General features: G+C 42.9%; 1 protein-coding gene across 1 annotated transcript; it reads left to right on the top strand.

Moving 5' to 3' along the window:
* The first annotated feature begins 8386 nt into the window (after nt 1–8386).
* Nucleotides 8387–24080, top strand: FAS (Fas cell surface death receptor). The gene is made up of 8 exons (XM_087702197.1): nt 8387–8519; nt 11746–11857; nt 13512–13591; nt 16031–16105; nt 18834–18901; nt 21578–21599; nt 22420–22720; nt 22942–24080. Exons 1-7 carry the CDS (start codon nt 8459–8461, stop codon nt 22713–22715), a joined length of 714 nt encoding a protein of 237 aa, XP_087558323.1. The 5' UTR covers nt 8387–8458; the 3' UTR covers nt 22716–22720; nt 22942–24080.
* The last annotated feature ends 1952 nt before the right edge of the window (nt 24081–26032 follow it).

Here is a 26032-nt window from a genome sequence, read left to right on the forward strand (position 1 = left end):
TTCTCCTTCTCCTCTCTTCATTCCACTCCTTATCCTCCTCATCTTCCCCCCTCACCCTCTCTCCTATCCCTCTCTTCCTATCTTCTCTCCTCTGCTTCCGACTCTTCTACATCATGTCTTCACTCCATCATTTTCTACTCACTTCCCCTTTCTTTCTCCTTCTATTCTCTCCCTTTACCACTCCTCCTTATACACCTCATCTTCCCCCTTCACCCTCTCTCCTGTCCCTCTCTTCCTATCTTTCTTCTCTCCTCTGTTTCCCACTCTTCCTCTCATTCACTTGGTGTATTTCAGCTTCTGAGCAAACTCCCTTTTGGGTTGATGGTATTTCTACTTCCATTTCAATATACATAACATATCTTTGTTTAAAAAATAAAATAAGCATGACAGTATACATGTGCAATCATATTACTTTAAAACCCAACACCGCTCCTCAAGCCTAGTATACTTCCCTCCCTCCCCACTCCCCCCCCAACCCCCCCAACCTTCCCCCCCCCGTTGACTTCCCAGAACCAATACAAGGTATAAGTCTTTAACAAAAACAGTTTAAAATATATTTGAAGAGAGAATAGAAAATTAACAACGTCTTTAAACTGAGCTTAGCTCCTCCTTGCTAGGCTAACTCTAAGCAATTTATATCATTCCTGATCTTAATCATAAGCTATCTGAAATTTCTTAGTCCCGTATTTATTTTGAGTATAGTCAATCCATTTTTTCCAGTCTCGTTTATATCTCTCGTTTGAATAGTCCTTAAGAGATTACTAGTCTTTCTCACTGGCAGGTGAAACTGGGTGGGAGGGGGAAACTTCAATTGCTATCCTTAGGTCAAATTAAAACTGTCAGCACGGTGTCACTTGCCAAACTCTGTCACTGAGGCGGAACAGAGGTTGGCATCAGGAGAGTGACAGCTGTAAGGAAGAGTTCTTGGCTTTTCTTTCTCATCTATATTACAGTGTTTAAAACAAAAAAGGTTGACTTACAATACACCCTCAATGCAATAAAAACCCAGCAAATAAAGACTGAATGCCATTAAAAAAAGCAACCGATAAAATCAAGATATGCCTTTTACAATCTCAATAAAAATAACATGTATATAATTAGGTTTAGGTTTATTAGATTTATACGCCGCCCTTCTCCCAAACTGGCTCTCTTTCTATAGAATATTTAAAATATATCTGCCCATTGGATGCTCACAATGACAAATTGAGAATGAGTTTTCACATCAATGGTAGAATGTCATACTTATCCCATCCTTAATATATTTGTACTGGAATAGAGGCTCTCAAGCCTCTCTTATTCCTGTGAATATTGGAAAACCTATCCTTGTTCAATTATAAACGTCCCCAAAAGAAAATTTCTGTTAACAACAACTAAGACTGGATCTAAATCTAGCTTCAAGTTAGGAAACCTTAATCATTGGGGGTGCGTTGCTAAGCCAAAATTAAGTAAATAATAATTTGGAGAACGGATTCCAAATCTTGCTGGTTTTCCGTCAAACCATTCAATTTAAAAGACCGCATTTATTTTGGTTACATATTCATTTTTTAAAGTGGTGTATATGGCCCTCTAGTGACATGATAGGGAACTGTAAAAATATCTCCCTTCTCTTGCGTGTAAATCCCCTACACGCCGGGGAAGGAGAGAAGGGAAAGGAGAGGAGGAAGGAAGGAAGGAGAGAAGAAAGAGAAGAAAGGGGGATAGGAAGGAGGGAGGGAAGGAGGGAGGGAAGCAAGGAGGGAAGGAAGGAGGGAAGGAAGGAGAGAAGGAGAGAAGAAAGGAGGGAAGGAAGGAGGGAAGGAAGGAGAGAAGGAGAGAAGAAAGGAGGGAAGGAAGGAGGGAAGGAAGGAGAGAAGGAGAGAAGAAAGGAGGGAAGGAAGGAGAGAAGGAGAGAAGAAAGGAGGGAAGGAAGGAGAGAAGGAGAGAAGAAAGGAGGGAAGGAAGGAGGGAAGGAAGGAAGGATAGAAGGAGAGAAGAAAGGAGGGAAGGAAGGAGGGAATGTAGGAGAGAAGGAAGGGAGGAAGGAAGGAGGAAAGGAAGGGGGAAAGGAAGGAGAGAAGGAGAAAAGAAAGAAGGGAAGGAAGGAAGGAGGGAAGGGAGGAGAGAAGGAGAGAAGGGGAAGGAGGGAGGGAAGGAAGGGGAGTAGGAGGGAAGAAACGAGGGAAGGAAAGAGGGAGGGAGGGAAGAAGAAGTAGGACCGTTGTAAGATAAGATGGATCTATGGGATGTTAAAAAAAGCAATCTTCAAGTATATTGTCAACAGTAGGGAAAAATTGTTATAAATACATATTATTAATAACAGTTATGAGATCATATAATTGTGAATGTATATATGAAATTGATTTAAAAATCCCCTACATGCCACCTGCATCTTTCAACTAAGCATATCTTACAGTTCTCAACCGCTCTGCTGCTGAGTTTGCTAAGTCTTTAGGTTGGAGGTTAATTCCCACTTCTCTGCCATCTTCCTAGCCCAACTCCTTTTTCGGCACATCCATCCAAAAGATTGCTGGGACACGTTCTGCTGTTAGGGACAAGGGTGATCTGTTTTACCCCAGCCCACTTTCCATATAGCATCAGTGTTCTGGGTGATGAGTTCATTATCCCTTGAATCTTTCTAAGCTGTAACCACTCCCTGTATTGATCAGTTCTGTAGATGTCAACCTTGCAAGGTAGATTAGTCTAAGGCCGTGATGGCGAACCTATGGCAGAGCCTATGACAGAGCCCTCTCTGTGGGCATGTGCCAGGGGTGGGTTCCTGCCAGTTCTAACCTCTTCTATAGAAGAGGTTCCACAAATCTACAGTGCTGTTTAGAACCGGTGCCAGCTCCCGTCCGCACATCATCAAGATGAAGAGCGAGAGGAGGAATTCTGGGAGTTGAAGTCCACAAGTCTTAAAGCTGTCAAGTTTGAACATCCCTGGGTTTTTTTTTCTAAAGGGTTAGGGGCGCAAGGGTCTTGTAACTTGACAGCTTTAAGACTTGCACACTTCAATGCCAGAGTTTCTGAGCTAACATGTCTGGAGAAGGAATTCTGGGAGTTGAAGTCCACAAGTCTTAAAGCTGTCAAGTTTGAACACCCCTGGGATTTTTTTCCTAAAGGGTTAGGGGTGCAAGGGTGTTGTAACTTGACAGCTTTAAGACTTGCATGCTTCAATGCCAGAGTTTCTGAGCTAACATGACTGGAGAGGAATTCTGGGAGTTGAAGTCCACAAGTCTTAAAGCTGTCAACTTTGAACTCCCCTGGGTTTTTTTCCCTAAAGGGTTAGGGGTGCAAGGGTCTTGTAACTTGACAGCTTTAAGACTTGCGTGCTTCAAATGCCAGAGTTTCTGAGCCAACATTTTGGTTGCTAAGCAAGAGCGTTGTTAAGTGAGTTTCACCACATTTTACAACTTGGCCGCGCCCACCCAGCCACATGACTGCCAAGCCACTCCCACTCAGTCACATGGCTGGCAAGCCACTCCCACCCAGTCACATGGCTGGCAAGCCACTCCCACTTGATCACATGGCTGGCAAGCCATTCCAACAGGCCACACCTACAGAAGAGGTTCTAAAAAAAATTGAAACCCACCATTGCATTTGAACTGTCACTAAATAAAGTGTTGTACGTGTGAGGACTAACTGTAATTATGTATCTGGAAACTGAAGTGTCTGAAGGGGTGCAGGGTTTCTTGCCTAAGCGGTGGGTTGGACTAGAAGACCTCCAAGGTCCCTTAAGGAGCCGAGGTGGCGCAGTGGTTAGGGTGCAGTACTGCAGGCCACTTCAGCTGACTGTTATCTGCAGTTCAGCGGTTCTAATCTCACCGGCTCAAGGTTGACTCAGCCTTCCATCCTTCCGAGGTGGGTGAAATGAGGACCCAGATTGTTGGGGGCGATATGCTGACTCTGTAAACCGCTTAGAGAGGGCTGAAAGCCCTATGAAGCGGTATATAAGTCTAACTGCTATTGCTATTGCTATTCCAACTCTGTTTTTCTATATTCTAAACCTCTTTCTTTGCTAGGTACATGGGTGAATTCCTTTGTTTGAACTGACAGTATTGTCGGGCAGTAATTACTGTAGTTGCAGAATGGAATTTCCCTCCCATAGATGCAATGAAGAAAGGCAGGGTGTTTCCTTGTTGATCTTCTGCGCCAATAAAAATAAAGGTTTCATTTTTATTTCCTCGTTCGTGCTTTCACTTTAGCTTAAGAGCTAGCCTGGAAACATGTCCCAGTTGCTGCTTTTCTTAGTCCTCTGTCCTGTAAGTATTTATCCATACGTAGAGTTTTCTACCCTAAAAGGTTCACCTCGGGGGCATTTTTGGTTAGCCAGAAATTCAGATGCTCATTTTGACTGACTGCGGAGATTCTCAGGCATCCGGATCAAAGTTGTCTCAAAGGGGCTTTTTGTTTTTAAAATGACTTCTTCAAAAGGCAACCAGACTGTTTGGGGGGGGGGGGGTCCTTGAGGGAGAGAAGAAAAGGTTTCACTTCTCATCCAAGAAGCTTCATCAGTTCCTATCGCAGGTAGGGGGAGAATGGAAAGGCAGATACTGAAGATTGAGGCTGGGGTGGGGTGGGGAGGAAAGGATAGGTTCTGACTGAATTTGGGTGTGTGTGTGTGTGTTACAATACAATGGAAGAGCCGAGGTGGCGCAGTGGTTAGAGTGGATTACTGCAGGCCACTTCAGCTGACTGCTATCTGCAGTTCAGTGGTTCTAATCTCACCGGCTCAGGGTTGACTCAGCCTTCCATCCTTCCAAGGTGGGTAAAATGAGGACCCAGACTGTGGGGGCAATATGCTGACTCTATAAACCTCTTAGAGAGGGCTGAAAGCCCTATGAAGCGGTATATAAGTCTAACTGCTATTGCTATTGCTATTGCTAATCCTTCCATTCCAGTCACAACTGTCAGAGTAACCTACACTTCCGTTTCCCCCCCCCCCAACTGATGAAGCCTCTCAAATGAGAAGTGATTTTTTTTTCTTCCTCAAGGAACAAAAAAATAAACCCCAGTCCAGTTCCTTTTGGAGGGGGGGTGGGGGGAAAAAAGCATCTTTGAGATTTTGACCTATCGTTATGTAGCTGAAATTGTTCTATCTGTTGCTTTGAACAAGGGCGGTAACTTCACGCAAAAACCATGTTGCATTTTTCAAGTAGAAAAGAAAGGTATTAATAGCAGTTAGCAATAGCAGTTAGACTTATATACCACTTCATAGGGCTTTCAGCCCTCTCTAAGCGGTTTTACAGAGTCAGCATATTGCCCCCAACAACAATCCGGGTCCTCATTTTACCCACCTCGGAAGGATGGAAGGCTGAGTCAACCCTGAGCCGGTGAGATTTGAACAGCCGAACTGCAGAACTGCAGTCAGCCGAAGTAGCCTGCAGTGCTGCATTTAACCACTGCGCCACCTCGGCTCTTTAAGAAGTCTGTAGGAAGTTCAGTTCAAGAAGAGGTATTAAAGCATTTCCTCTTTGAGTTGTAGAAATAGTAATTTACAGTCTGATATAGGCAATATCTCAAAATGTGTTTACTTCCTCCCCTGGCCAGCAAACTAAAACTAAAATTGAAAATTTTCACTAGGAACTTAAAACCTCAGATTATTTCGACTGCAATGATTTTAGATGTCATTCTAAGTTCATTCTTATAAACAGGAACCTTATAAATTATTCTGCATCTTGGGAAAATATCTTTCCGAGGAATAGCAATATTGCCGGTTGGTTACTGTTTAAGACGCTGTTTGCATAGGATATTCAAAGCTATAGCATTTCAAAGGTCTTTTTAAAATACTTACCATGCTAATTTCCTTTTTTTTTTTAAAAAGAAAAATAAGTTTTTGGATAGGAAAAGTATTTAAAAAATTGATCACTACCGGTTCTGATGATGTGCCGTTAAATTCAAATTGACAAGAAAATACCTCTGAAACTTTTTTGGGTTCAGTGGTTCAGATTCCTCATCTTATTTTAGCTATTTCTGGTCAACCAATTCTCATTTCAAATGTGAAACTTTTAACTGATCTTTCATGTGAAAAAAAGTCCCTGCAGTTGAACAAAGTAGCATGCAAGGGAAACTCTTTTGGATGAACTAGCTTTTCATGAAAAAAGGAGGTTTTTATTCAAAGGATTCGGAAATGCATTTCTATCTACCCAACTCGTCCCTGCTTTGAAATAACGTAGGCCTATCCTAACACAGCTTTTCTGAAGGCCATGAGAGTGGGCAAGGTCCGGATTTCTGGGGGTAACTCGTTCCAAAGGGTCGGAGCAGCCACAGAGAAGGCTCTCCTCCAGGGAGCCGCCAGCCGACATTGTCTGGCTGACGGCATCTGAAGAAGGCCCACCCTGTGGGATCTCACTGGCCGTTGGGAGGAATGTGGCAGTAGACGGTCTCGGAGGTATGCTGGCCCTAAGCCATGTAGGGCTTTAAAGACATTTGAGACATTTTGGAGTTGAGCAGCCGGAAATTGAAATGAATAAATACATGAAATAATGCCACCAGAACCATTGTAGCCATCATTCCTATTTCTATCATCTGCTCACATCACTCATTTTTCCCCGTTTTTTATTAACTCAGTCTCTGCTAAGGAGTACAGAGAACAATTAGTAACACAGCACTAATCCACTCTAAGAGTCCCTAAGACCAAAAGCTACAACACAATAATACTGTGTTTTCCTTTCCCTTACAGATTCTTGATTTAACCACTGGCAGATCCTTACACAATAATCCTTCTGTACTTGCAGCACAACTACAGCAAACTAAACAGAACTGTTCCAGTCAGCAATATGACACCAATGGTATCTGTTGTCCCCTTTGTAAGCCTGGTAAGTATTATCATAGGGAAATAAGGAGGGGGTTTCTGTATACAAACGGACAAAATACTGGCGCATAATACACCAGACATCACACTGGTTGAGAAAAATAAGGTCACAATCATAGACATCGCAATACCAGGTGATAGCAGGGTCACCGAGAAGGAACATGAAAAAATCGCAAAATACCAGGACTTAAAAATCGAAATTCAACGACTATGGCACAAACCAGCAGTGGTAATTCCAGTGGTAATTGGCACACTGGGTGCTATTCCAAAAGCACTGGAATTACATTTAAAACAGTTAAAAATTGACAAAATCACCATCAGTCAAATGCAAAAAGCCGCACTGCTTGGATCTGCACGCATATTACAAACATACGTTACGACGTCCTAGGCCCCTGGGTGGGGCCCCACTAGTAACCAATGCCAAATCCAGTGAAACAACTGGCCGCTGTGATACAATTGTATAATAATAATAATAATAATAATAATAATAATAATAATAATAATAATAATAATAATAATAATAATAATAATCCACTGGGAACATCAGGTACAGAAGGTTTTAGGGAATGAGAAAGTCAAGATCTTGTGGGACTTCAGAATTCAGACTGACAGACACTTGGCTCACAACACACCTGACATAGCAATAGTTGAAAAGAAAAAAGTATGGTTCATTGACATTGCAATACCTGGAGATGCACGGATTGAAGATAAACAGCAAGAAAAAAATCACAAAGTACCGGGACTTGCAAATTGAAGTTGAGTGACTGTGGAAAAAGAAATCATGTGTTGTCCCGATTGTAATCGGAGCCCTTGGATCAATACCTAAAGGGCTACCTCGCTATTTTGAAATTTTAAATTTATCAGACTTGAACACTCTGATTCTACAAAAAACCACCCTACTTGGAACAGCTTATATCCTCCGACGTTACCTTAACAGTTCCTAGGTCCTTGGTTAGGACTCGAGCTGTAGAGCTACCAACCAGCCCCAAAGGCTGTGAATCTCACCAAAGATTAACCACATAATAATAATAATCAGTTTGCTCACCTGATTTTCCTCATAGGGCTGAAACGCATACTATGTAAGCTAATAGCACAGAAGTCCTTTTGATGGACTAGTGGAGGGAACAGTCCCATCAATAATAGTACCATTTGTGGTTACCTATGGATTTCACAGTAACTAATCTATGAAAACTCTTATAGGAAGCTCTCAATGTTTCAAATGTCTCCCTTGGCCCAAATTTGCCATGTTCCTAATCAGAAGGATTTTACTGGCCTTTTCTGAAACATTTTAGATTTAGATTTTAGATTTTATTTATTACTTATAGGCCGCCCTTTTCCCTGAGGGGACTCAGGGCGGCTTACAATTCATGGGAGGGGGAGTGCAAGACAAAACATAAGACAATACGTGAGTAAAAAGAAAACAAAACGATAAAACACAACTTTCATTCAACATTCGGGTGGGGTGGATTAGAATCTTTATCCCCAGGCCTGACGGGATAGCCAGATCTTAAGGGCTGTGCGGAAGGTCTGGACGGTGGCGAGGGTGCGAATCTCCACGGGGAGATTTACACGGGGACATTTTCTTTTACAGGTTCTGTTGTCAAATTACAAGATTGCACAAAGAATCCTAAAGCCAATTGCAAACCTTGCACAGAGGGCGAAGATTATATGGACAGTGACAATTATATAACTAAATGCCGACGATGTAGTTTATGTGACGCAGTACACGGTATGTATGATCAACAATATTTTATTCAACATCAATGTACGTATTTCCCACGGGAGAAAAGGACGTTTAGTTCATTTGATTACAGAAAGCCTAAGATGTGGCCCTCACAAGCTTCAGAACACCAACAAGTTTCCTGTGCAGCAAAATAGATTGTTTATTTATTTATTTGGTCAAGCATGCGGTTGCTTATGATATGGTCACAAAGGTCATTGATGTAATGTATGAAGAGTGTGCGTCTAATCAGTGGTGGGTTTCAAAAATTTTTGGAACCTACTCTGTGGGTGTGGCCTCCTTTGTGGGAGTGGCTTGCCGGCCATGTGACCTGGTGGGAGTGGCTTGCCAGCCATGTGTTCTCTCTCTCTCTCTCTCTCTCTCTCTCTCTCTCTCTCTCTCTCTCTCTCTCTCTCTCTCTCCCCTTCCTTTTGTCTCTCTGTCCCTTTTTTCTTTTTTTCTTTCATCTCTCACTCTTTTTCTTTTTTCTTTTATTTATTTATTTACTTCTTCCTTTCTTTCGCTCTCTCTCTCTCTCTCTCTCTCTCTCTCTCTCTCTCTCTCTCTCTCTATGTCAGTCTGTGTGTGTGTGTGTGTGTGTGTGTGTGGCAGTGGTGGGTTTCAAAAAATGTTGGAACCTCTTCTGTAGGTGTGGCCTGCTTTCCGGGTCCACTGGTGGAACCTCTTCTAACCGGTTCGGTAGATTTGACGAACCGGTTCTACCTAATAAGTGCAAAATGGTAGGAACCCACCTCTGGTCCTAATACACTGCCTTGGGGGACACTATTGTTAACAGGTGCAGGTTTTGATAGAGCGCTCCCTATTTTGACTACCTGTTGCCTGTATGACGGAGCTATCCACCTGTGCAGGGAAACGCCATAAGATTTTAGTTTTAGAAGTAGTTTGTCATGTACCACTGAATCAAAGGCTTGACAGAAGTCTATGTAAATTGCGTCTATTGCTTTACCCTGGTCGAGTTGTGTAGTCCATGTGTTTTTGCAGTGTAGAAGTTGTAGATTACAGGGCAATATTTTTCCTGAAACCATATTATTTGTTAGAGAGTAGGCTACTTCAGCTGTTCAAATCTCACCGGCTCAGGGTTGACTCAGCCTTCCATCCTTCCGAGGTGGGTGAAATGAGGACCCGGATTGTTGTTGGGGGCGATATGCTGACTCTGTAAACCGCTTAGAGAGGGCTGAAAGCCCTATGAAGCGGTATATAAGTCTAACTGCTATTGCTATTGCTATTGCTATTGTAAAGGCATATATTGAGACAAAAGTCAATCATGCTGTGGTCACTGTTGGAAAAGGATTCTTTTGTAGACCGTAAATTGAATTTGAACTGTTGCAGAAGATGAGATCAAGGCAGCTGTTGAGTCTAGTGTTGTTATTAACTAGTTAATCTAGCCCCAGGTTAGTAACAGCATTCTGAAGGGTTGCATGTATGGGTTTGGATGTACAATCCTTTATGGTCCAATTAATAAGAGGTACTGTATTTTTCGGACCATAAGACACACCAGTGTATAAGACCCACCAAGATTTCGAAAAGGTAAGTAAGAAAAACATTTTTGTCCTCCTCGGCTTCCAGGAGCACTCTGCAAGCTTCAGCGGGGGTGAGGGAAGCAAAAACACAAGCGTTTTTGTGAAAAATGGGCTGTTTTTTGCAAAAATAGAGGCATTTTTGCCTTCCCCCAGCCCTGCTAAAGCCTGCAGAGTGCTTCTGGGGGCTGGGGGAAGGCAAAAACGCCTCTGTTTTTGTGAAAAATAGCCCATTTTTTGCAAAAATGGGATGCAGGGGGGGGCAGGGCTTCAGGGTGTATAAGACACACCAATATTTCCACGCTCTTTTAAGGGGGGGGGAGGTGTGTCTTATACTCCGAAAAATACAGTAGATTGAGGTCTCCAAAAAAAGAAGGAGGCTGCCCACTTTAGTAGTGAGATTAGCTTGTTCACATCAGGGGTGGGTTTCTCGACCCGTTCCAACCGACTAGCATCTGCGCGATGCTCCAGCTGCTCCTGGACGATCGCGCAGGCGCTGTATGCGTCCTGCGCATGCGTGGAAGCGCAGAACTTGTCAAAACCGGGTAAGGAGCACGGGCGGACGGGCGCGCCCTTCGCCGTTCCCGGAAGTTACTTACTTGAAACCCACCCCTGGTTCACATGTTCGAGGTCATAATCAGGGGCTCTGTAACATAGTAAGAAGTGAAATGTGGTATTGTTCTGAATACAACTTAAAAACATGTAAGCATGTTTGCGTCCTGGTGTATGCTAGCTGGGAGGAAAGAAGTCTCGAGTCACTGAGGTTTGGTGCAGGCTTGAGCATTAAAAAAAAAAACCCTGCCAATTCTACAATTGGGGGTGGGGGGCAAGTTGAAAACCACTTTGTTCAAGCCCTAGTTTGATGCAGGAAGTTCAGAGTTAGAGGATCTTCATGAGAATTTTTTCCAACCACAGACCTGTTTTCAAGTAGAGATTGGGTTTATGGGTGACGTGCTTCTGATTTTAAAGTTTCTCTGAATGTTCAGTCAAACATCTATTACTGAACGATGCAATTTACGTGGCCAGTGACAGTGCAAAGAATAGCCTTTTGTTCAGTGGTGAGATTCAAAATGTTTTACTAGTGTTTCTGTGGGTGTGGCTTGGTGGGCGTGGCTTGGTGGGCATGCCAGGGGAAGGATACTGTAAAATCTTCATTCCCCCCAATCAGCTGGGACTCGGGAGGCAGATAATAGATAGGGGCGCGGCCAGTCAGAGGTGGTAAAAAGAGCCGAGGTGGCGCAGTGGTTAAATGCAGCACTGCAGGCTACTTCAGCTGACTGCAGTTCTGCAGTTCGGGTGTTCAAATCTCACTGGCTCAAGGTTGACTCAGCCTTCCATCCTTCCGAGGTGGGTAAAATGAGGACCCGGATTGTTGGGGGCGATATGCTGACTCTGTAAACCGCTTAGAGAGGGCTGAAAGCCCTATGAAGCGGTGTATAAGTCTAACTGCTATTGCTATTCACCGGTTCTCTGAACTATACAAAATTTCTGCTGCCGGTTCTCCAGAACTGGTCCGAACCTGCTAAATACCACCTCTGCTTTTGTCTTTCATTTGAAATTCTCTCATGTATTGGAAGAACAGCATTATTTTCCTTGAGAGGGTGTCTGGTCTTCAAATTATGGCAGGCAGTTTAAAAATAAGATATTTTTTTTTAAAAAAATATATTTGAATAACAAAGTGTTTTCATTTATTTTAGGGATGGAGACTGAAACAAATTGTACCATCACCCAGAATGTAAAATGTAGGTGTCGGATTGGTTTCTTTTGCAATTCAACTAAGCCGTGCCGCCACTGTGAGAAATGTGATGAGTAAGTACTAAGCGTGACAAAACTAGATACTCATATATTTCAGTGCAGACATGACCGTTTATCTCTTTTCTCCAGAAATTCAACCTACCTAAAGCTTCACATCTTATACTGCTTTATCGCAAACAAGAAGTGCAAGAAAACTTGCATTTCTCAGTCAGAAGGAGGGAGGCCTATAAAACCTTAAAATATTTGGGAGGAAGGGGCAGAAGATTCCTTGATTGATTGATTGATTGATTGCTTTTATTTATAGGCCGCCCTTTTCCCTGAGGGGACTCAGGGCGGCTTACAACCTATAGGGAGGGGATACACGTAATGACATATACAGACAATACACAATTAAAAATAGAAGCAACATTCATTCATCATTCGGGTGGGGACGGATCCCAATCTTTAACCCCAGGCCTGGCGGGATAGCCAGATCTTAAGGGCTGTGCGGAAGGTCTGGAGGGTGGTGAGGGTACGAATCTCCACGGGGAGGTCGTTCCAAAGGGTCGGAGCTACTACTGAAAAGGCTCTCCTCCACGTAGTTGCCAGTCGGCACTGGCTGGCAGATGGAACTCGAAGGAGGCCTAATCTGTGTGATCTAATCGGTCGTGAGGAGGTAATTGGCAGGAGGCGGTCTCTCAAGTACCCAGATCCACTACCATGAAGGGCTTTATGGGTGGTAAGTAGCACCTTGAAGCGCACCCGGAGATCAACAGGTAGCCAGCGCAGCTCGCGGAGGATAGGTGTTATGTGGGCGAACCGAGGAGCACCCACAATCACTCGCGCGGCCGCATTCTGGACTAGCTGAAGTCGCCGGATGCTCTTCAAGGGCAGCCCCATGTAGATCACATTGCAGTATTCCAGCCTAGAGGTCACAAGGGCACGAGTGACTGTTGTGAGAGCCTCCCGGTTCAGGTAGGGTCGCAACTGGCGCACCAGGCGAACCTGGGCAATGCCCCCCTGGTCACAGCCAGTAGCTGTGGTGGTAGTACCAGTAGCAGACAAGGAAATGGAAATGGGGAGGGGAACTTCTAGTCAATTCTCCAGCTGTCTACAATCATTAGAGGGGAAAAGAGAAAAGGGAAATAGTAAGGAAACTCAGTAGGGACACGGTGGCTCAGTGGCTAAGACGCTGAGCTTTGTCGATCAGAAGCGTTGCCATACCAATAGCAATAACAGTTAGACTTATATACCGCTTCATAGGGCTTTCGGCCCTCTCTAAGCGGTTTACAGAGTCAGCATATCGCCCCCACAGTCTGGGTTCCTCATTTCACCCACCTCGGAAGGATGGAAGGCTGAGTCAACCTTGAGCCGGTGAGATTTGAACCGCCGAACTGCAGATAACAGTCAGCTGAAGTAGTCTGCAGTATTGCACTCTATCCACAGCGCCACCTCGGCTTTTAAAGTTTTTAAAGCTGGGAAGGCAAAAATGAGCACAGTATACAGCCTTCACTTTCTTTTCCTCTGAGATATCTCTCCACACATTGTGGGAGATCATGGGAACCTTCCTTATCAGCAAGCAATTCAATGCACCTCTCACCATTTTGATCCATCAAGGCGAAAGGGACTGTAGAATACACCAAAATTCAAGAAGGACGAGCTTGATCAGATGAAAAGCTTTCTCTGATTGGACCTCCTCATTGTTATCCACTTTTTTTTTTATCTGCAGGTGTAAAAGTGGCATCATTGCAAAAGAATGCACCCGAACACAAAACACGGTTTGTGGGGAAAAACGAGATAACACAAAAGGTAACTATTTATTCGATTAATGAACTATCTTTGATCATGTTGTGGTCCACCGGAGGATCTGCAGAGCTGGCACCATAGTTGGACAGTGAGGAGGTTGGGGACGCCGTTTTGACTCTGTGCTCCATGTGGCCTTGCCAAGCTAATTGTCAATGAAGTCTTTGGCAGTGCTTCAAGGAAGATAAAGGTGGGTGCTTATCAGCTTTATTCTGAAGGACTTTGGCAGACTTCTGTCGGACTCTTTACAAACTATTTGTGACTTATTACGGGCTGTGAATGAAACATAATTCATAGCCTTTGAAATAAATGCTGGACTAAGCATCTGATTTTACTGTGTCAGGAAGCCTAGGTCAGAACAGATTAATGCTCCAGAAAGGAAGGGATACAAGGGGTAACTAAGGAGCACAGCGTCACAATGGAAGCCCCACCTCTTTTTGTGATCTGTGTGCATCTTTGATTAATGATTGTATCTTTTATCTTGAGGTTGCTTGATCCCTGTTGAAACCCATGGGAAGAACTGGATTTGAATGTATGCAAGGCATACATTTCAGCCCATTGAAGCTCTAATAGCCAGTCTGTCCAAAACTCTTTCTCTGTCGTTACTTCCTTTTGCTTCATCTACCACTTCATCTGCCACCTTGGCAAGCAATCTCACCTGCCTTTGATTCATTTTCTGACAGTGGTAGAAATCTGCCCCCTTATTAATTTGCCCAATATTCAGCCAGGGTGGATCGAATGGAAGCAAACAGTTTTGACCTAGCACTCATTTTTGAAACAATTTTAAATCCATCTTAAGAATTAAATGACTCTTTTCATGAGTTTCTCCCCTCAAAATGGTGACAACCCATATTCATGACATTCACTCATTTGGATTTCACCAAGTATCTGGACTTTGCAGATACTTGGCCAATGTTTGGAAGAGTCACTGTCAAACTCGGTTTCTCTTCCAAAGAGTTTGAGTATGTCTACAGAGTTGGAGCAACATTATAAATGTCTAGGATGGTGTCCATAAAAGCACCAAAAATTAATTCAACTCAAAAGAGATCTTCTCTATAGAGCATGTAGTATTACTACTGTGTGTCTGTTCAGGACATAATTAAAAGAGCCGAGGTGGCGCAGTGGTTAGGGTGCAGTACTGCAGGCCACTTCAGCTGACTGTGATCTGCAGTTCAGCGGTTCAAATCTCACCGGCTCAAGGTTGACTCAGCCTTCCATCCTTCCGAGGTGAGTGAAATGAGGACCCAGACTGTGGGGGCGATATGCTGACTCTGTAAACTGCTTAGAGAGGGCTGAAAGCCCTATGAAGCGGTATAGAAGTCTAATAAATAAATAAAATAAAATAAAATAAATAATTGGGCATCAACATGAGATTAGCAAAAGCTAATGGTTTCAAACCTGTAGCATAAAATGGGTAATCAATTATACAGGTAGTCCTTGAGTTACAACCTTGACTTAGCAACTAGTCAAACTTACAACAGCACTGAAAAAAGTGACTTATGACCAGTCCTCGCACTTACATCTACATGAGCTGAGGTGGCGCAGTGGTTAGAGTGCAGTACTGCGGGCTACTTCTGCTGATGATCACCTGCCAATTGTTTGGCAGATCGAATCTCACCAGGCTGAAGGTTGGCTCAGCCTTCCATCCTTCCGAGGTGGGTAAAATGAGGACTCAGATTGTTGGGGGCAAGAGGCTGACTCCTTAAACCGCTTAGAGAGGGCTGTAAAGCACTGTGAAGCGGTATTCAAGTCTAAGTGCTATTGCTATTTAATATGTTCACAGACACATGATTAAAATTTGGGTACTTGGCATTTACTATGGGTATAGCCTCTCGGGTTCACATGATTGCCATCTGTGACTCTCCCAACAAGCAAAGTCAATGGGTGAAGCCGGATTCGCTTAACGACTTCATGATTCACTTAACAACTTCAGGGTTTTGCTTAATGGTAGCAAAACATAAAACTGAGCACTACTTATTTAACAACCACTTTGCTTAGCAACAGAAATTCTGGCTCCAAATTCTGGCCATAAACCAAGGACTACCTATATTCTGTTTGATTCTATTTAATTCAAAGGAATGTTTAAAATTCTACCAGGTGTGGTTTCTGTTTCCATTTTTAGCCCTACATTTGTTGTAGGCCTGTTCCGCCAGGCCAGGGGCTAAAGAGCTGTTGTCCCCGTCTCGAATGGTATGACTGTTGTGTGTTTTTAAATTATGTATTGTTATGTTTCGTTTTTTATTTTTTGTCTGTACCCCCCCCCCTTCCCTGATTTGATTTGTTAGTCGCCCTGAGTCCCCTTCGGGGGAAAAGGGCAGCATATAAATATAATGAAATGAAATGAAATGAAATTTGTTGCTTTGTTTAGCAGAACTGATTCAAAAATCTGCAAATTGACCCATATGGATTGGAAAAGGTGATGTTATTAAATATTCTTCTTCACAGGTGATTTGCGGTGGCTTTGCTTAATTCCGCTTTTTGTTGCATTGATTGTGGGATCGATTTTATATTGGTACTATCGTAAGTTGATATCACTTTCCTTTAAAAAAAATGCATTATAAACTTTACTATTACTTTTTAAAGTATGCAGAGGAACACCTATCTCCCAAAGCTTCCATCCTACGTTTAAAACCCAATTGTGTCCTCTTTCAACAATTTTGGAAGTCAAGGTTCTTCTTGGAGATAGAGGAAAATTCTCACCTTGGACAGCAAATTGAAAGGAATCCAAGTAATATTGTCTACTCGCTTTATCCGAGGAGCCGAGGTGGCGCAGTGGTTAGGGTGCAGTACTGCAGGCCACTTCAGCTGACTGTTATCTGCAGTTCAGCGGGTCAAATCTCACCGGCTCAAGGTTGACTCAGCCTTCCCTCCTTCCGAGGTGGGTGAAATGAGGACCCAGACTGTGGGGGCAATTTGATGACTCAATTTGCTAAAAATCTGTAAACCGTTTAGAGAGGGCTGAAAGCCCTATGAAGCGGTATATAAGTCTAATTAATAAATAAAATCCTAACCTAACTGATTTAAAATTCTGGCCCCTAATGGAATGCATTCAAAATGGGAAGGTTCACCGTGGCAGGATTTGATTCATCTGTCAAACCTACCCGTACTTAATCCTCTAAATGGTAATGATCCTTGGCTCCATTTCTTGAGAAAGGTATAATTTTATTAAGTGTATTGCAGTAGTGCCAGAATTGAGAATCACATGCCAAAATCCCTAAATTCAACATTACCTTCCCTTAATTGCCTCACTTCACTGATCCCTTTCCCCCATGACCAATCAGGTTCAAGCAAGATGGTGTCAGAATGGTCATTTCAAGCCTTCTTCTCCCAACCAGGTGACTTTGAGGCAGTCTCGCAGGGGTGATACAGCTGTTGTGGTCTGCAGAACTGGCAGAAGAGTCAGACAGCGAGGAGGTTGGAGAGGAACATCGGCCAGTCCTGGAGTCTGGGGAAGGCTTGGACTAGGGCTCTGCGTCGAAGGCAGAGAGGGGGCCAGGGCTATCTGGGAGTTGTGTGCTGTCTCCAGAACCTCCAGAATCAGACAGCAGCGAGGCAGAGGAACAGGCTCTCTCTGTTCCAGGTGTGCACATGTGCATAGCTGCCAGAGGCAAGAACAGTTAAGACAGAAGGGATGACTCGGGAGTAAGGTTTAGAGGTGATTGGCCCCTCCCATAGGACATAAAGGAGCAGCAAAGGCACATAGCAATAGCAATAGCAGTTAGACTAATATACCGCTTCATAGGGCTTTCAGCCCTCTCTAAGCAGTTTACAGAGTCAGCCTATCGCCCCCACAGTCTGGGTCCTCATTTCACCCACCTCGGAAGGATGGAAGGCTGAGTCAACCTTGAGCCGGTGAGATTAGAACCGCTGAACTGCAGATAACAGTCAGCTGAAGTGGCCTGCAGTACTGCACCCTAACCACTGCGCCACCTCGGCTCACAGGAGCCTTTGCAAGAAGCAACTTGGTTCCTGCTGGTTAGTTTACCTTCTGAAGCTCTGTTTTGACTCTTTGCTCCGTGTGGCCTTGCCAAGCTAATTGCCAATTAAGTCTTTGGCAGTGTTTCAAGGAAGATAAAGGTGGGTGCTTATCAGCCTTATCCCAAAGGAATTTGGCAGCCTACTGTAGAATTCTTTTCAACTATTTGGGACTCATTGTGGGCTGTGAATGAACATAATTCACAGCCTTTGAAATAAAAAGAGGGTTTTTAGGACTAAGTGTGTGTTTTTTACTGTATCAGGAAGCCTAGGTCAGAACAACCGCAGTTACTTTCACTTTCCCCCAAGCATTCCCATTCCTATCCACTCTCACCAGAATTCATGGCATACTGTCAATTGTCTGGTATCAAAGTACACTAGCACATGTACTGTGGCAGTTGACATCCTCAATATTTGCTTGAAGGCAAAAGTTGGGCCAGATTCTTGTTGCTCCCATTCTACCAGTTCTCATGTTTGTATAGCTTTAGTGTGACAAAACACACCAACCAGATTTTTGTAGATTATGCATTGATGCATAATCATGGCATCGGACCTGGGTACCTGAGAGACTGCCTCCTGCCGATCACCTCCCATAGACCGATTAGATCACACAGCTTAGGTCTTCTCCGGATCCCATCTGCCAGCCAGTGTCGGCTGGTGACTCCTCGGGGGAGAGTCTTCTCTGTTGCAGCTCCAGCCCTCCGGAACAATCTCCCCGTGGAGATCCGGACCTTCACTACCCTCCCGGCCTTCCGCAAAGCCGTTAAGTCCTGGCTGCTCCAGCAGGCTGGGGGGCCTGTGAAACATCCAGCCCCTCGGAAATTGTGACTGTTGTATTTTTTAATATGTTGTTTTGTGTATTACCCCCATCCCTTGTTTTATTGTAAGCCACCCGGAGTCCTTTGGCAGTGGGCGGCATACAAGATCAATAAAACTAAACTAAACTAAACTAAACTGATTAAAAGATGGGATTAGACACAGATAACATCCCTAAAAAATGGGAGTGAACCACAAGCTCCTTGTCAGGCACTGGCAACTTGCAAATCCCAGTGGCGTATACACCATCTCACTTCCACGTTTGAGCATCCTGCCATTTTAAGATGGCAAATTGAAGTAAATTAAAAGAGAATTTTAAGAACTCCAGTCACCACAAATTCCAGAAATTTTGCGTGCAAATTGCTACATTTCATACGTATTATAAGCATATTCCTAATATGCTGTTTCTGGTTATTTGAAGACTGTCTAGCAAACAATTCTTTGTGTTCCTTTGTAGGTGCAAGGTGCAGAGGTCAAATGAGGCTAAATATTCCAAATCAAAACGGCCATAACCATGAATCACATGTGAGTCTCCTTTTCTGAAGTAATTCAAAGAACTAAGAAAGATGATGAAGAGTAACTTAAGACAATGGTCTCCAACCTTGGCAACTTTAACACCTGTTGACTTCAACTCCCAGAGAACTCTGGAAGTTGAAGTCCACAAGTCTTAAAGTTGCCAAGGTTGGAGACCACTGACCAGAGATGGGTTCCTACCAGTGCGCACCTATTCGGTTGAACCGGTTCATCATATCTACCGAACCGGTTAGAAGAGGTTCCACCAGTGGACCCGGAAAGCAGGCCACACCTACAGAAGAGGCTCCAAAGATTTTTTGAAACCCACCACTGGTCCTTGGATATGATTATTCTACACTATCATGCTCCTATTTATAAAACTCAGTGCCTCTGTGGAAGGTAAGGATGACTACTGCGTTTGTGGTGCAATCAGAACATTGCGTGTGTTGAAGTTGTTTTAACGCAAACCAAAGATGCCTTTTCAAAAACAAGTTTACACCCTATTCTTATGCATGCCAGTGCTGTGTGTGAGGTAATTTAAGGTGGTTCTGACAAGTGTCATCGGCTTCTTCATATCAGGTCACATGGGCGGCAAGCCACTCCCATCTGGTCACATGGGCAACAAGCCACTCCCACAAAGGAGGCCACACCCACAGAGTAGGTTCGAACAATTTTTGAAACCCACCACTGCCACTGACTTAAGACATTAAACCAACAAGCCTCCATCTAGCTCCTAATAGTAGTAATGGTGTTTTTCCACTACTAATGCTTCTTTGTGGTTTTTGTCTTTTACATTGCTCAGATGTTCCTTCTAATCCTTGAAGTAAGGTGTGAGACCCACTTGGTAGAGATGTCCATCTGTGCAGGGACATCTATTGAAAGGTCAAAAAGTCAAAATTGTGGCCATGGCCAAGCTGTAAAAATAACATGAAGGAGAGAAGGAAGGGGGGAAGGAAGGAGGGAAGGAAGGAGGAAAGGAAGGAGAGAAGGAGAGAAGAAAGGAGGGAAGGAAGGCGAGAAGGAAGGAGGGAAGGAGAGAAGGAGAGAAGAAAGGAGGGAGGGAAGGGGGAAGGAGGGAGGGAAGGAAAGAGGGAAGGAAGGAGAGAAGGAGAGAAGAAAGCAGGGAAGGTAGGAGGGAAGGAAGGAAGAGGAAGTAGGATTGTTGTAAGATAAGATGGATTTATGGGATGGTAAGAAAGCAATTTCAAGTATATTCTCAACTGTAGGGGAGAAAAATTGTTACAAATACATATTATTCATAACTATTCTTGTATTTATTTATTCATTTATTTGGGCACTGAATTTGTTTTTTTTAGCTTTGTCACTCGTTTTGTTCAACGATGTGACTTGCCATAGTTATTGTTTTGTATTTTGTTACTCATTTACTTACGCATTAGTAACCTCGTTCGCTTATGCATAAGAGGTGTATGCATGCATAAAATAGAATGCCAGAAAACAAAATAGACAAATTCACTTCGGACATTTTGTCTCTGTTGGGAGAGTTCTTAAAATCATTCCTGAATATAAACCAGTACTTGTTTCAATAAACTGTTCCAGTCTGTGGAGATTCTTGTTTGTCTATTTACTTTCCTCACCACAAATGGCAAATTAATTTCATTGAAAAGGGAAGAAGTGGTTGGTTGAACATCATGGGTTCAGGCCAATAAACACATGTGTGGAAAACCAATGAAATGGATGGGAATGAAGTATAATTGTTAAATGTTTTTCATTTCCCCTCAATTCAGAGCCACTACTTATTTGATAATGTTTGATTACATCAGGACCAGTGGTGGGTTTCAAAAATTGTTCGAACCTACTCTGTGGGTGTGGCCTCCTTTGTGGGAGTGGCTTGCCGCCCACGTGATCGGATGGGAGTGGCTTGCCGCCCATGTGACCGGATATGAAGATGCCGACGACACTTGTCAGAACCACCTTAAATGACCTCACACACAGCACTGGCATGCATAAGAATAGGATGTACACTTGTTTTTTAAAAGGCATCTTTGGTTTGCGTTAAAGCAACTTCAACACACACAATGTTCTGATTGCACCACAAACGCAGTAGCCATCCTTACCTTTCACAGAGGCACTGAGTTTTATAAATATGAGCATGATAGTGTAGAGTAATCATATCCAAGGACCAGGGGTGGGTTTCCAAAAATGTTGGAAGCTCTTCTGTAGGTGTGGCCTGCTTTCCGGGTCCACAGGTGGAACCTCTTCTAACCGATTCGGTAGATTTGATGAACTGGTTCTACTGAATAGGTGCGCACTGGTAGGAACCCACCTCTGATCAGGACCCATCTTCTTTATTACAAAGATCAAAGATCAAATTCAATCCATATACAGTATGCTGCTTTTGCTGAAGAGTTCTTTAGATATGATATGAAACTTCACCGTTTGGGAACAAAATAGTATATTTAATCCTAATTTAAAAAGTGGCATTTACTTTACAGAATTTGCACTATGATTATTGGAAGTCACTTCTTTGTACTTCTTTCTTTCTGTTTTTCTTTGACTTTTTTTTCCCTTTTCTTCGATTTCTTCTTTCTTCTTCCTGACTTTCTATTACTTTGTGTTATCTTTAATTTTCTGGTTTAAAAGTTTTAATAAAAAAATTAAACATTAAAAAAGGAAGCAAAGCTTGGCGGTGTGGATATGGCTCATTTGTTTTTATTTGTTTCCTTTTAGGAACAGATGATCCTAAATCCAGGTACATAAAAAATTAAAACCAAATCATTGCACTATATGCTTGCTTTTATACTTGGGCTGTGCTGGATTATAGTAATGGCTCAATTATGTCATTCTACCACTAAGATTTGTTCTGTAATGGATGGTCTTTCATTAATCCAGAATGTGGTGATGAGGTTGTTCATCCTTTGTGGGAGTGGCTTGCTGCCCATGTGACTGGATGGGAGTGGCTTGCTGCCCATGTGACCGGATATGAAGATGCCGACGACACTTGTCAGAACCACCTTAAATCACCTCACACACAGCACTGGCATGCATAAGAATAGGATGTAAACTTGTTTTTTAAAAGGCATCTTTGGTTTGCGTTAAAACAACTTCAACACTTGCAATGTTCTGATTGCACCACAAACGCAGTAGTCATCCTTACCTTTCACAGAGGCACTGAGTTTTATAAATAGGAGCATGATAGTGTAGAATAATCATATCCAAGGACCAGTGGTGGGTTTAAAAAAAATTTGGAACCTTTTCTGTAGGTGTGGCCTGTTTTCCGGGTCCACTGGTGGAACCTCTTCTAACCGGTTCGGTAGATTTGACGAACCGGTTCTACCGAATAGGTGCGAACTGGCAGGAACCCACCTCTGGTTACATCTGTGAAAATCATGGCCTTAGCAATACATTCCTTCTCCCCTGCCCCAAACTTGGTTGTTAAGGTGATGTCTTTTCACGTTGTTATCATTTTGATGTCTATGGATCGCCCTTAAAATTGATTGAAGACAAACAATTGAAGACAATAATTGATTATTATAATTGCATGCATTTTTTTCTCTTATTTTTCTTTGCAGATATGAACCTGAAGCCTTTCATTCCTGATATTGTACGTGATATGGAAGTGAACCAAGTTAAAAGTCTTGTTCGGCAATTGGGTATTCGTACGCCTCAGATTGATGGGATCATGCGAGATAATTTTGGCGATTCTTCTGAACAAAAAATAAAATTACTGGAACATTGGCACCAAACGCACGGGCTAAAAGGTTCTTGTCAGACTTTAATCACCGGTCTGAGAGAACTTAAATTTAATGATGCGGCTGATAAAGTTAATCAAATAATTGAGAGAGCGTGCAGCCACCCAGAAGATTAAAAGAGGTAATCTTTAAAACTCTCAAGGCTTTTCAGATAAAAATCACAGTTGTGTTAGTTTTAAAGATATATTAAAATGTTTATGCCATCCTTTTCATAATCAAGCAATCTGCAATTCTTATATAATAGGATTGGTTCAACAGACGGTTCTCTTGGGAACTCATCTCACATTCCCATTTTTTTTCAGCCCTCTATCTGAAAAGAGCAACTTCTCTTTTGTTTTCCAGATTGGATTGACATGGCATATTTCAGCCTGCATAACATCAGTAACAAGACTAGTTGATACAGCAATGTTCCTGATAAGCGTCCTTCAAAAATTACACTAATACTACCTCAGGAGTTCTTTGCCAAGTGCAGTATCGCTGCTTTACATAAGAACATAAGACATTACACAATTCATGAAGGACTCCTTCGAAGTGTGACGTGGTGTTTGGGTCAAACAAAACAGCCACCAATTATAATTTTTTTACTGGATGCACATTGATCACGTTTCAGCAGGTGGCAGCATCTGATTACAGTATCAAGTCTGGGTTCAGAATCTACGTACAAAGATAGAAGATCTCCAATGATATAGACCAGGGGTCTCCATTCTTGGCAGCTTTAACAGATTAACAGAGTTGGAAGGGATCTTGTAGGTCATCAAGCTGCTCAAGCAGGAGATCCTACACCGTTTCTGACAACTGGCAATCCAACCTCTTCTTGAAAGTCTCAAGTGATCAAGCTCCCACAACGTCTGAGGGCAAGTGGTTCCATTGGTTGATTGTTCTCACTGTCAGAAAGTTCTTCCTTATTTCTAGGTTCAATCTCTTCTTGGTCAGTTTCCATCTATTATTCCTTGTCTGGCCTTCAGGTGCTTTGGAAAATAGCTTGACCCCTTCCTCTCTGTGGCAGCCCCTCAAATATTGGAACACTGCTATCATGTCTCCCCTAGCCTTCTCTTCACTAGACTAGCCAGGCCCAGTTCCTGTAACTTTCTTCATATGTTTTAATCTCCAGCCCCCTAATCATCTTGGTTGTTGTTCTCTGCACTTTTTCTAGAGTCTCAACATCTATTTTATGGTGTGGTGACCAAAACTGGATGCATTTAAGCCTGGTGGACTTCAACTCCCAGAATTCTCCAGCCAGCCTTGAAGTCCGTCAGGCTTAAAGTTGCCAAGGTTGGAGACCCTGATGTAAACCATGGTTCTCAATCTTTTCTTCATCACGGAGCCCCTTTAAATAACTTTTGTGGCCACAGACCATGGCTACGGACCCCCAAAACTTAATTCAAGATTTAAATCATAACATTTCCTCAAGCCTTCATAGATCCCCTGTGATGATATCACAAGAAGCCCGCGGACTGCAACTTAAGAAACAGTGATTTGGACTAAACTAGGAAGTTCAAGAAATGCCGCAAAAGGGCAATTGTAAACTGCTTTTGTACTGCTTCTATTAGTTCTGTGGGCTGAGATGTCTCTTGTCTGATTGTTGCCCTGGCTGCAGCTCTCCCTCATCCTGTTTCTCAAGGGTTAGGGTTAATTTTCCCATAGAAAATTATAGAGGATGAAGCATTCATACCAGGAGTGGGTTCCAGTTGCTGCTACTACTGGTTTGCTCAGAGACGCGTTGTGCACCCCGCTTGATGTGCACCATACATGCATATGCAGTACTAAAATAAATGCTTCTGGCAGGCTGAGTTACTATCTACTCATCCGAACCGGTCCGAACTGGTAGGAACCCAGCTCTGGTTCCTACTCCTTCTTTGATGGCTGTGAGAATGCATTATAAATGTGCACTGATTAAGCCTCTTGTAAAACAGAGTTCTAGTACACTTGATTTTTCTTATGTCTTAGCTTAATATATCTGTAGCCAACCACAAAATAAAAATACCCTTCTTTACTCTCCACTGCTTGTATTTCCCTTGTGCCGTGAATTACAGCTCTGTGGGTCGTGATAGACACTCGGCTTGACCTGAAATAGATTCAGAGCTGTGTGTTGTAATTTCTACATGGAATTTCCCTGGCAAGTAACTGCTCTTAAAATGTTTTGTTTAAAAAAAAGAGCTTTGATGTATGAGTCATGCCATCTGATCTCACAAGAGCAATTTCAGGTAGAAGATATGAGTTTTCCATACTTAATAAACATTCACAAAGGGGAAAGTGTGAGAATCACATAGAAATTGTTGTCTATCAATGATTCCTTATAAAACTGGAGTGAACCTTCCAATGTGGCGTTACAAAGCTTAGTCTTCAATCCAGTGGTGGGTTCTTCCCAGTGTGGACCAGTTCAGCCGAATTGGTAGTGGTTTGGTGGCCTGGGTTGCTGGAGCCGGCAGCAAACCAGACCTGCCATGCCCCTGAACCAAGTCTCACCCCCAAACCGCACCCAAGGTGCTGCCATCTTGTTTTTTGCGCAGAGCATAGGGCCAGCCTACCTGCGAGACCTCCTACTGCCGCATACCTCCCAACGGCCGATAAGATCGCACGGAGTGGGCCTGCTTCAGGTGCCGTCAGCCAGGCAATGTCGGCTGGCGGCTTCCCAGAGGAGGGCCTTCTCTGTAGCCGCTCCGACCCTATGGAACGAACTTCCCCCTGAGATCCGGACCCTGCCCACTCTCACGGCCTTCCGAAAGGCTATTAAAACCTGGCTATTCCGGCAGGCCTGGGGCTGTTGACCTCATGACCGAGGTCTAGCCCCGACCAGAGTGGGTGCATGATGTGGTTTTAATCTATTCTCTCTGTTCTTTTTTAATTCTTTATATTTTCTTAAGATTTGTTTCTTTCTGTAAGCCTCCCGGAGTCCTCCGGGATTGGGCGGCCTATAAATCTAATTAAATACAAATTAAATACAAAATAAAGGTTGAGAGCTTTCTTTTTCATTCTGTAGTGCAGTTATTTAAATTATAGGAAGGGAGTTTCCAAATGAATTTTTTTTAAAAATTATTTATTTATTTATCTATTTATCTATTTATCTATTTATCTATTTATCTATTTATCTATTTATCTATTTATCTATTTATCTATTTATCTATTTATCTATTTATCTATTTATCTATTTATCTATTTATCTATTTATCTATTTATCTATTTATCTATTTATCTATTATTTATCTATTTATCTACTTATCTACTTATCTACTTATCTATTTATTTATTTATCTATCTATCTATCTATCTATCTATCTATCTATCTATCTATCTATCTATCTATCTATCTATCTATTTATTTGTCTTGTATGCCGCCCACTCCCGGAGGACTCCGGGCGGCTCACAAAAGACAAGGGAAAGGGGGAAAACAAGACAAAGACAACATATTAAAAACAAAACCAACATTCACAAT

This window comes from Thamnophis sirtalis, unplaced genomic scaffold, assembly GCF_051295495.1.
Source record: "Thamnophis sirtalis isolate CommonGarterSnake01/CBP01778 unplaced genomic scaffold, rThaSir2_p1.2 scaffold_15, whole genome shotgun sequence".
Classification (NCBI taxonomy): domain Eukaryota; kingdom Metazoa; phylum Chordata; class Lepidosauria; order Squamata; family Natricidae; genus Thamnophis; species Thamnophis sirtalis.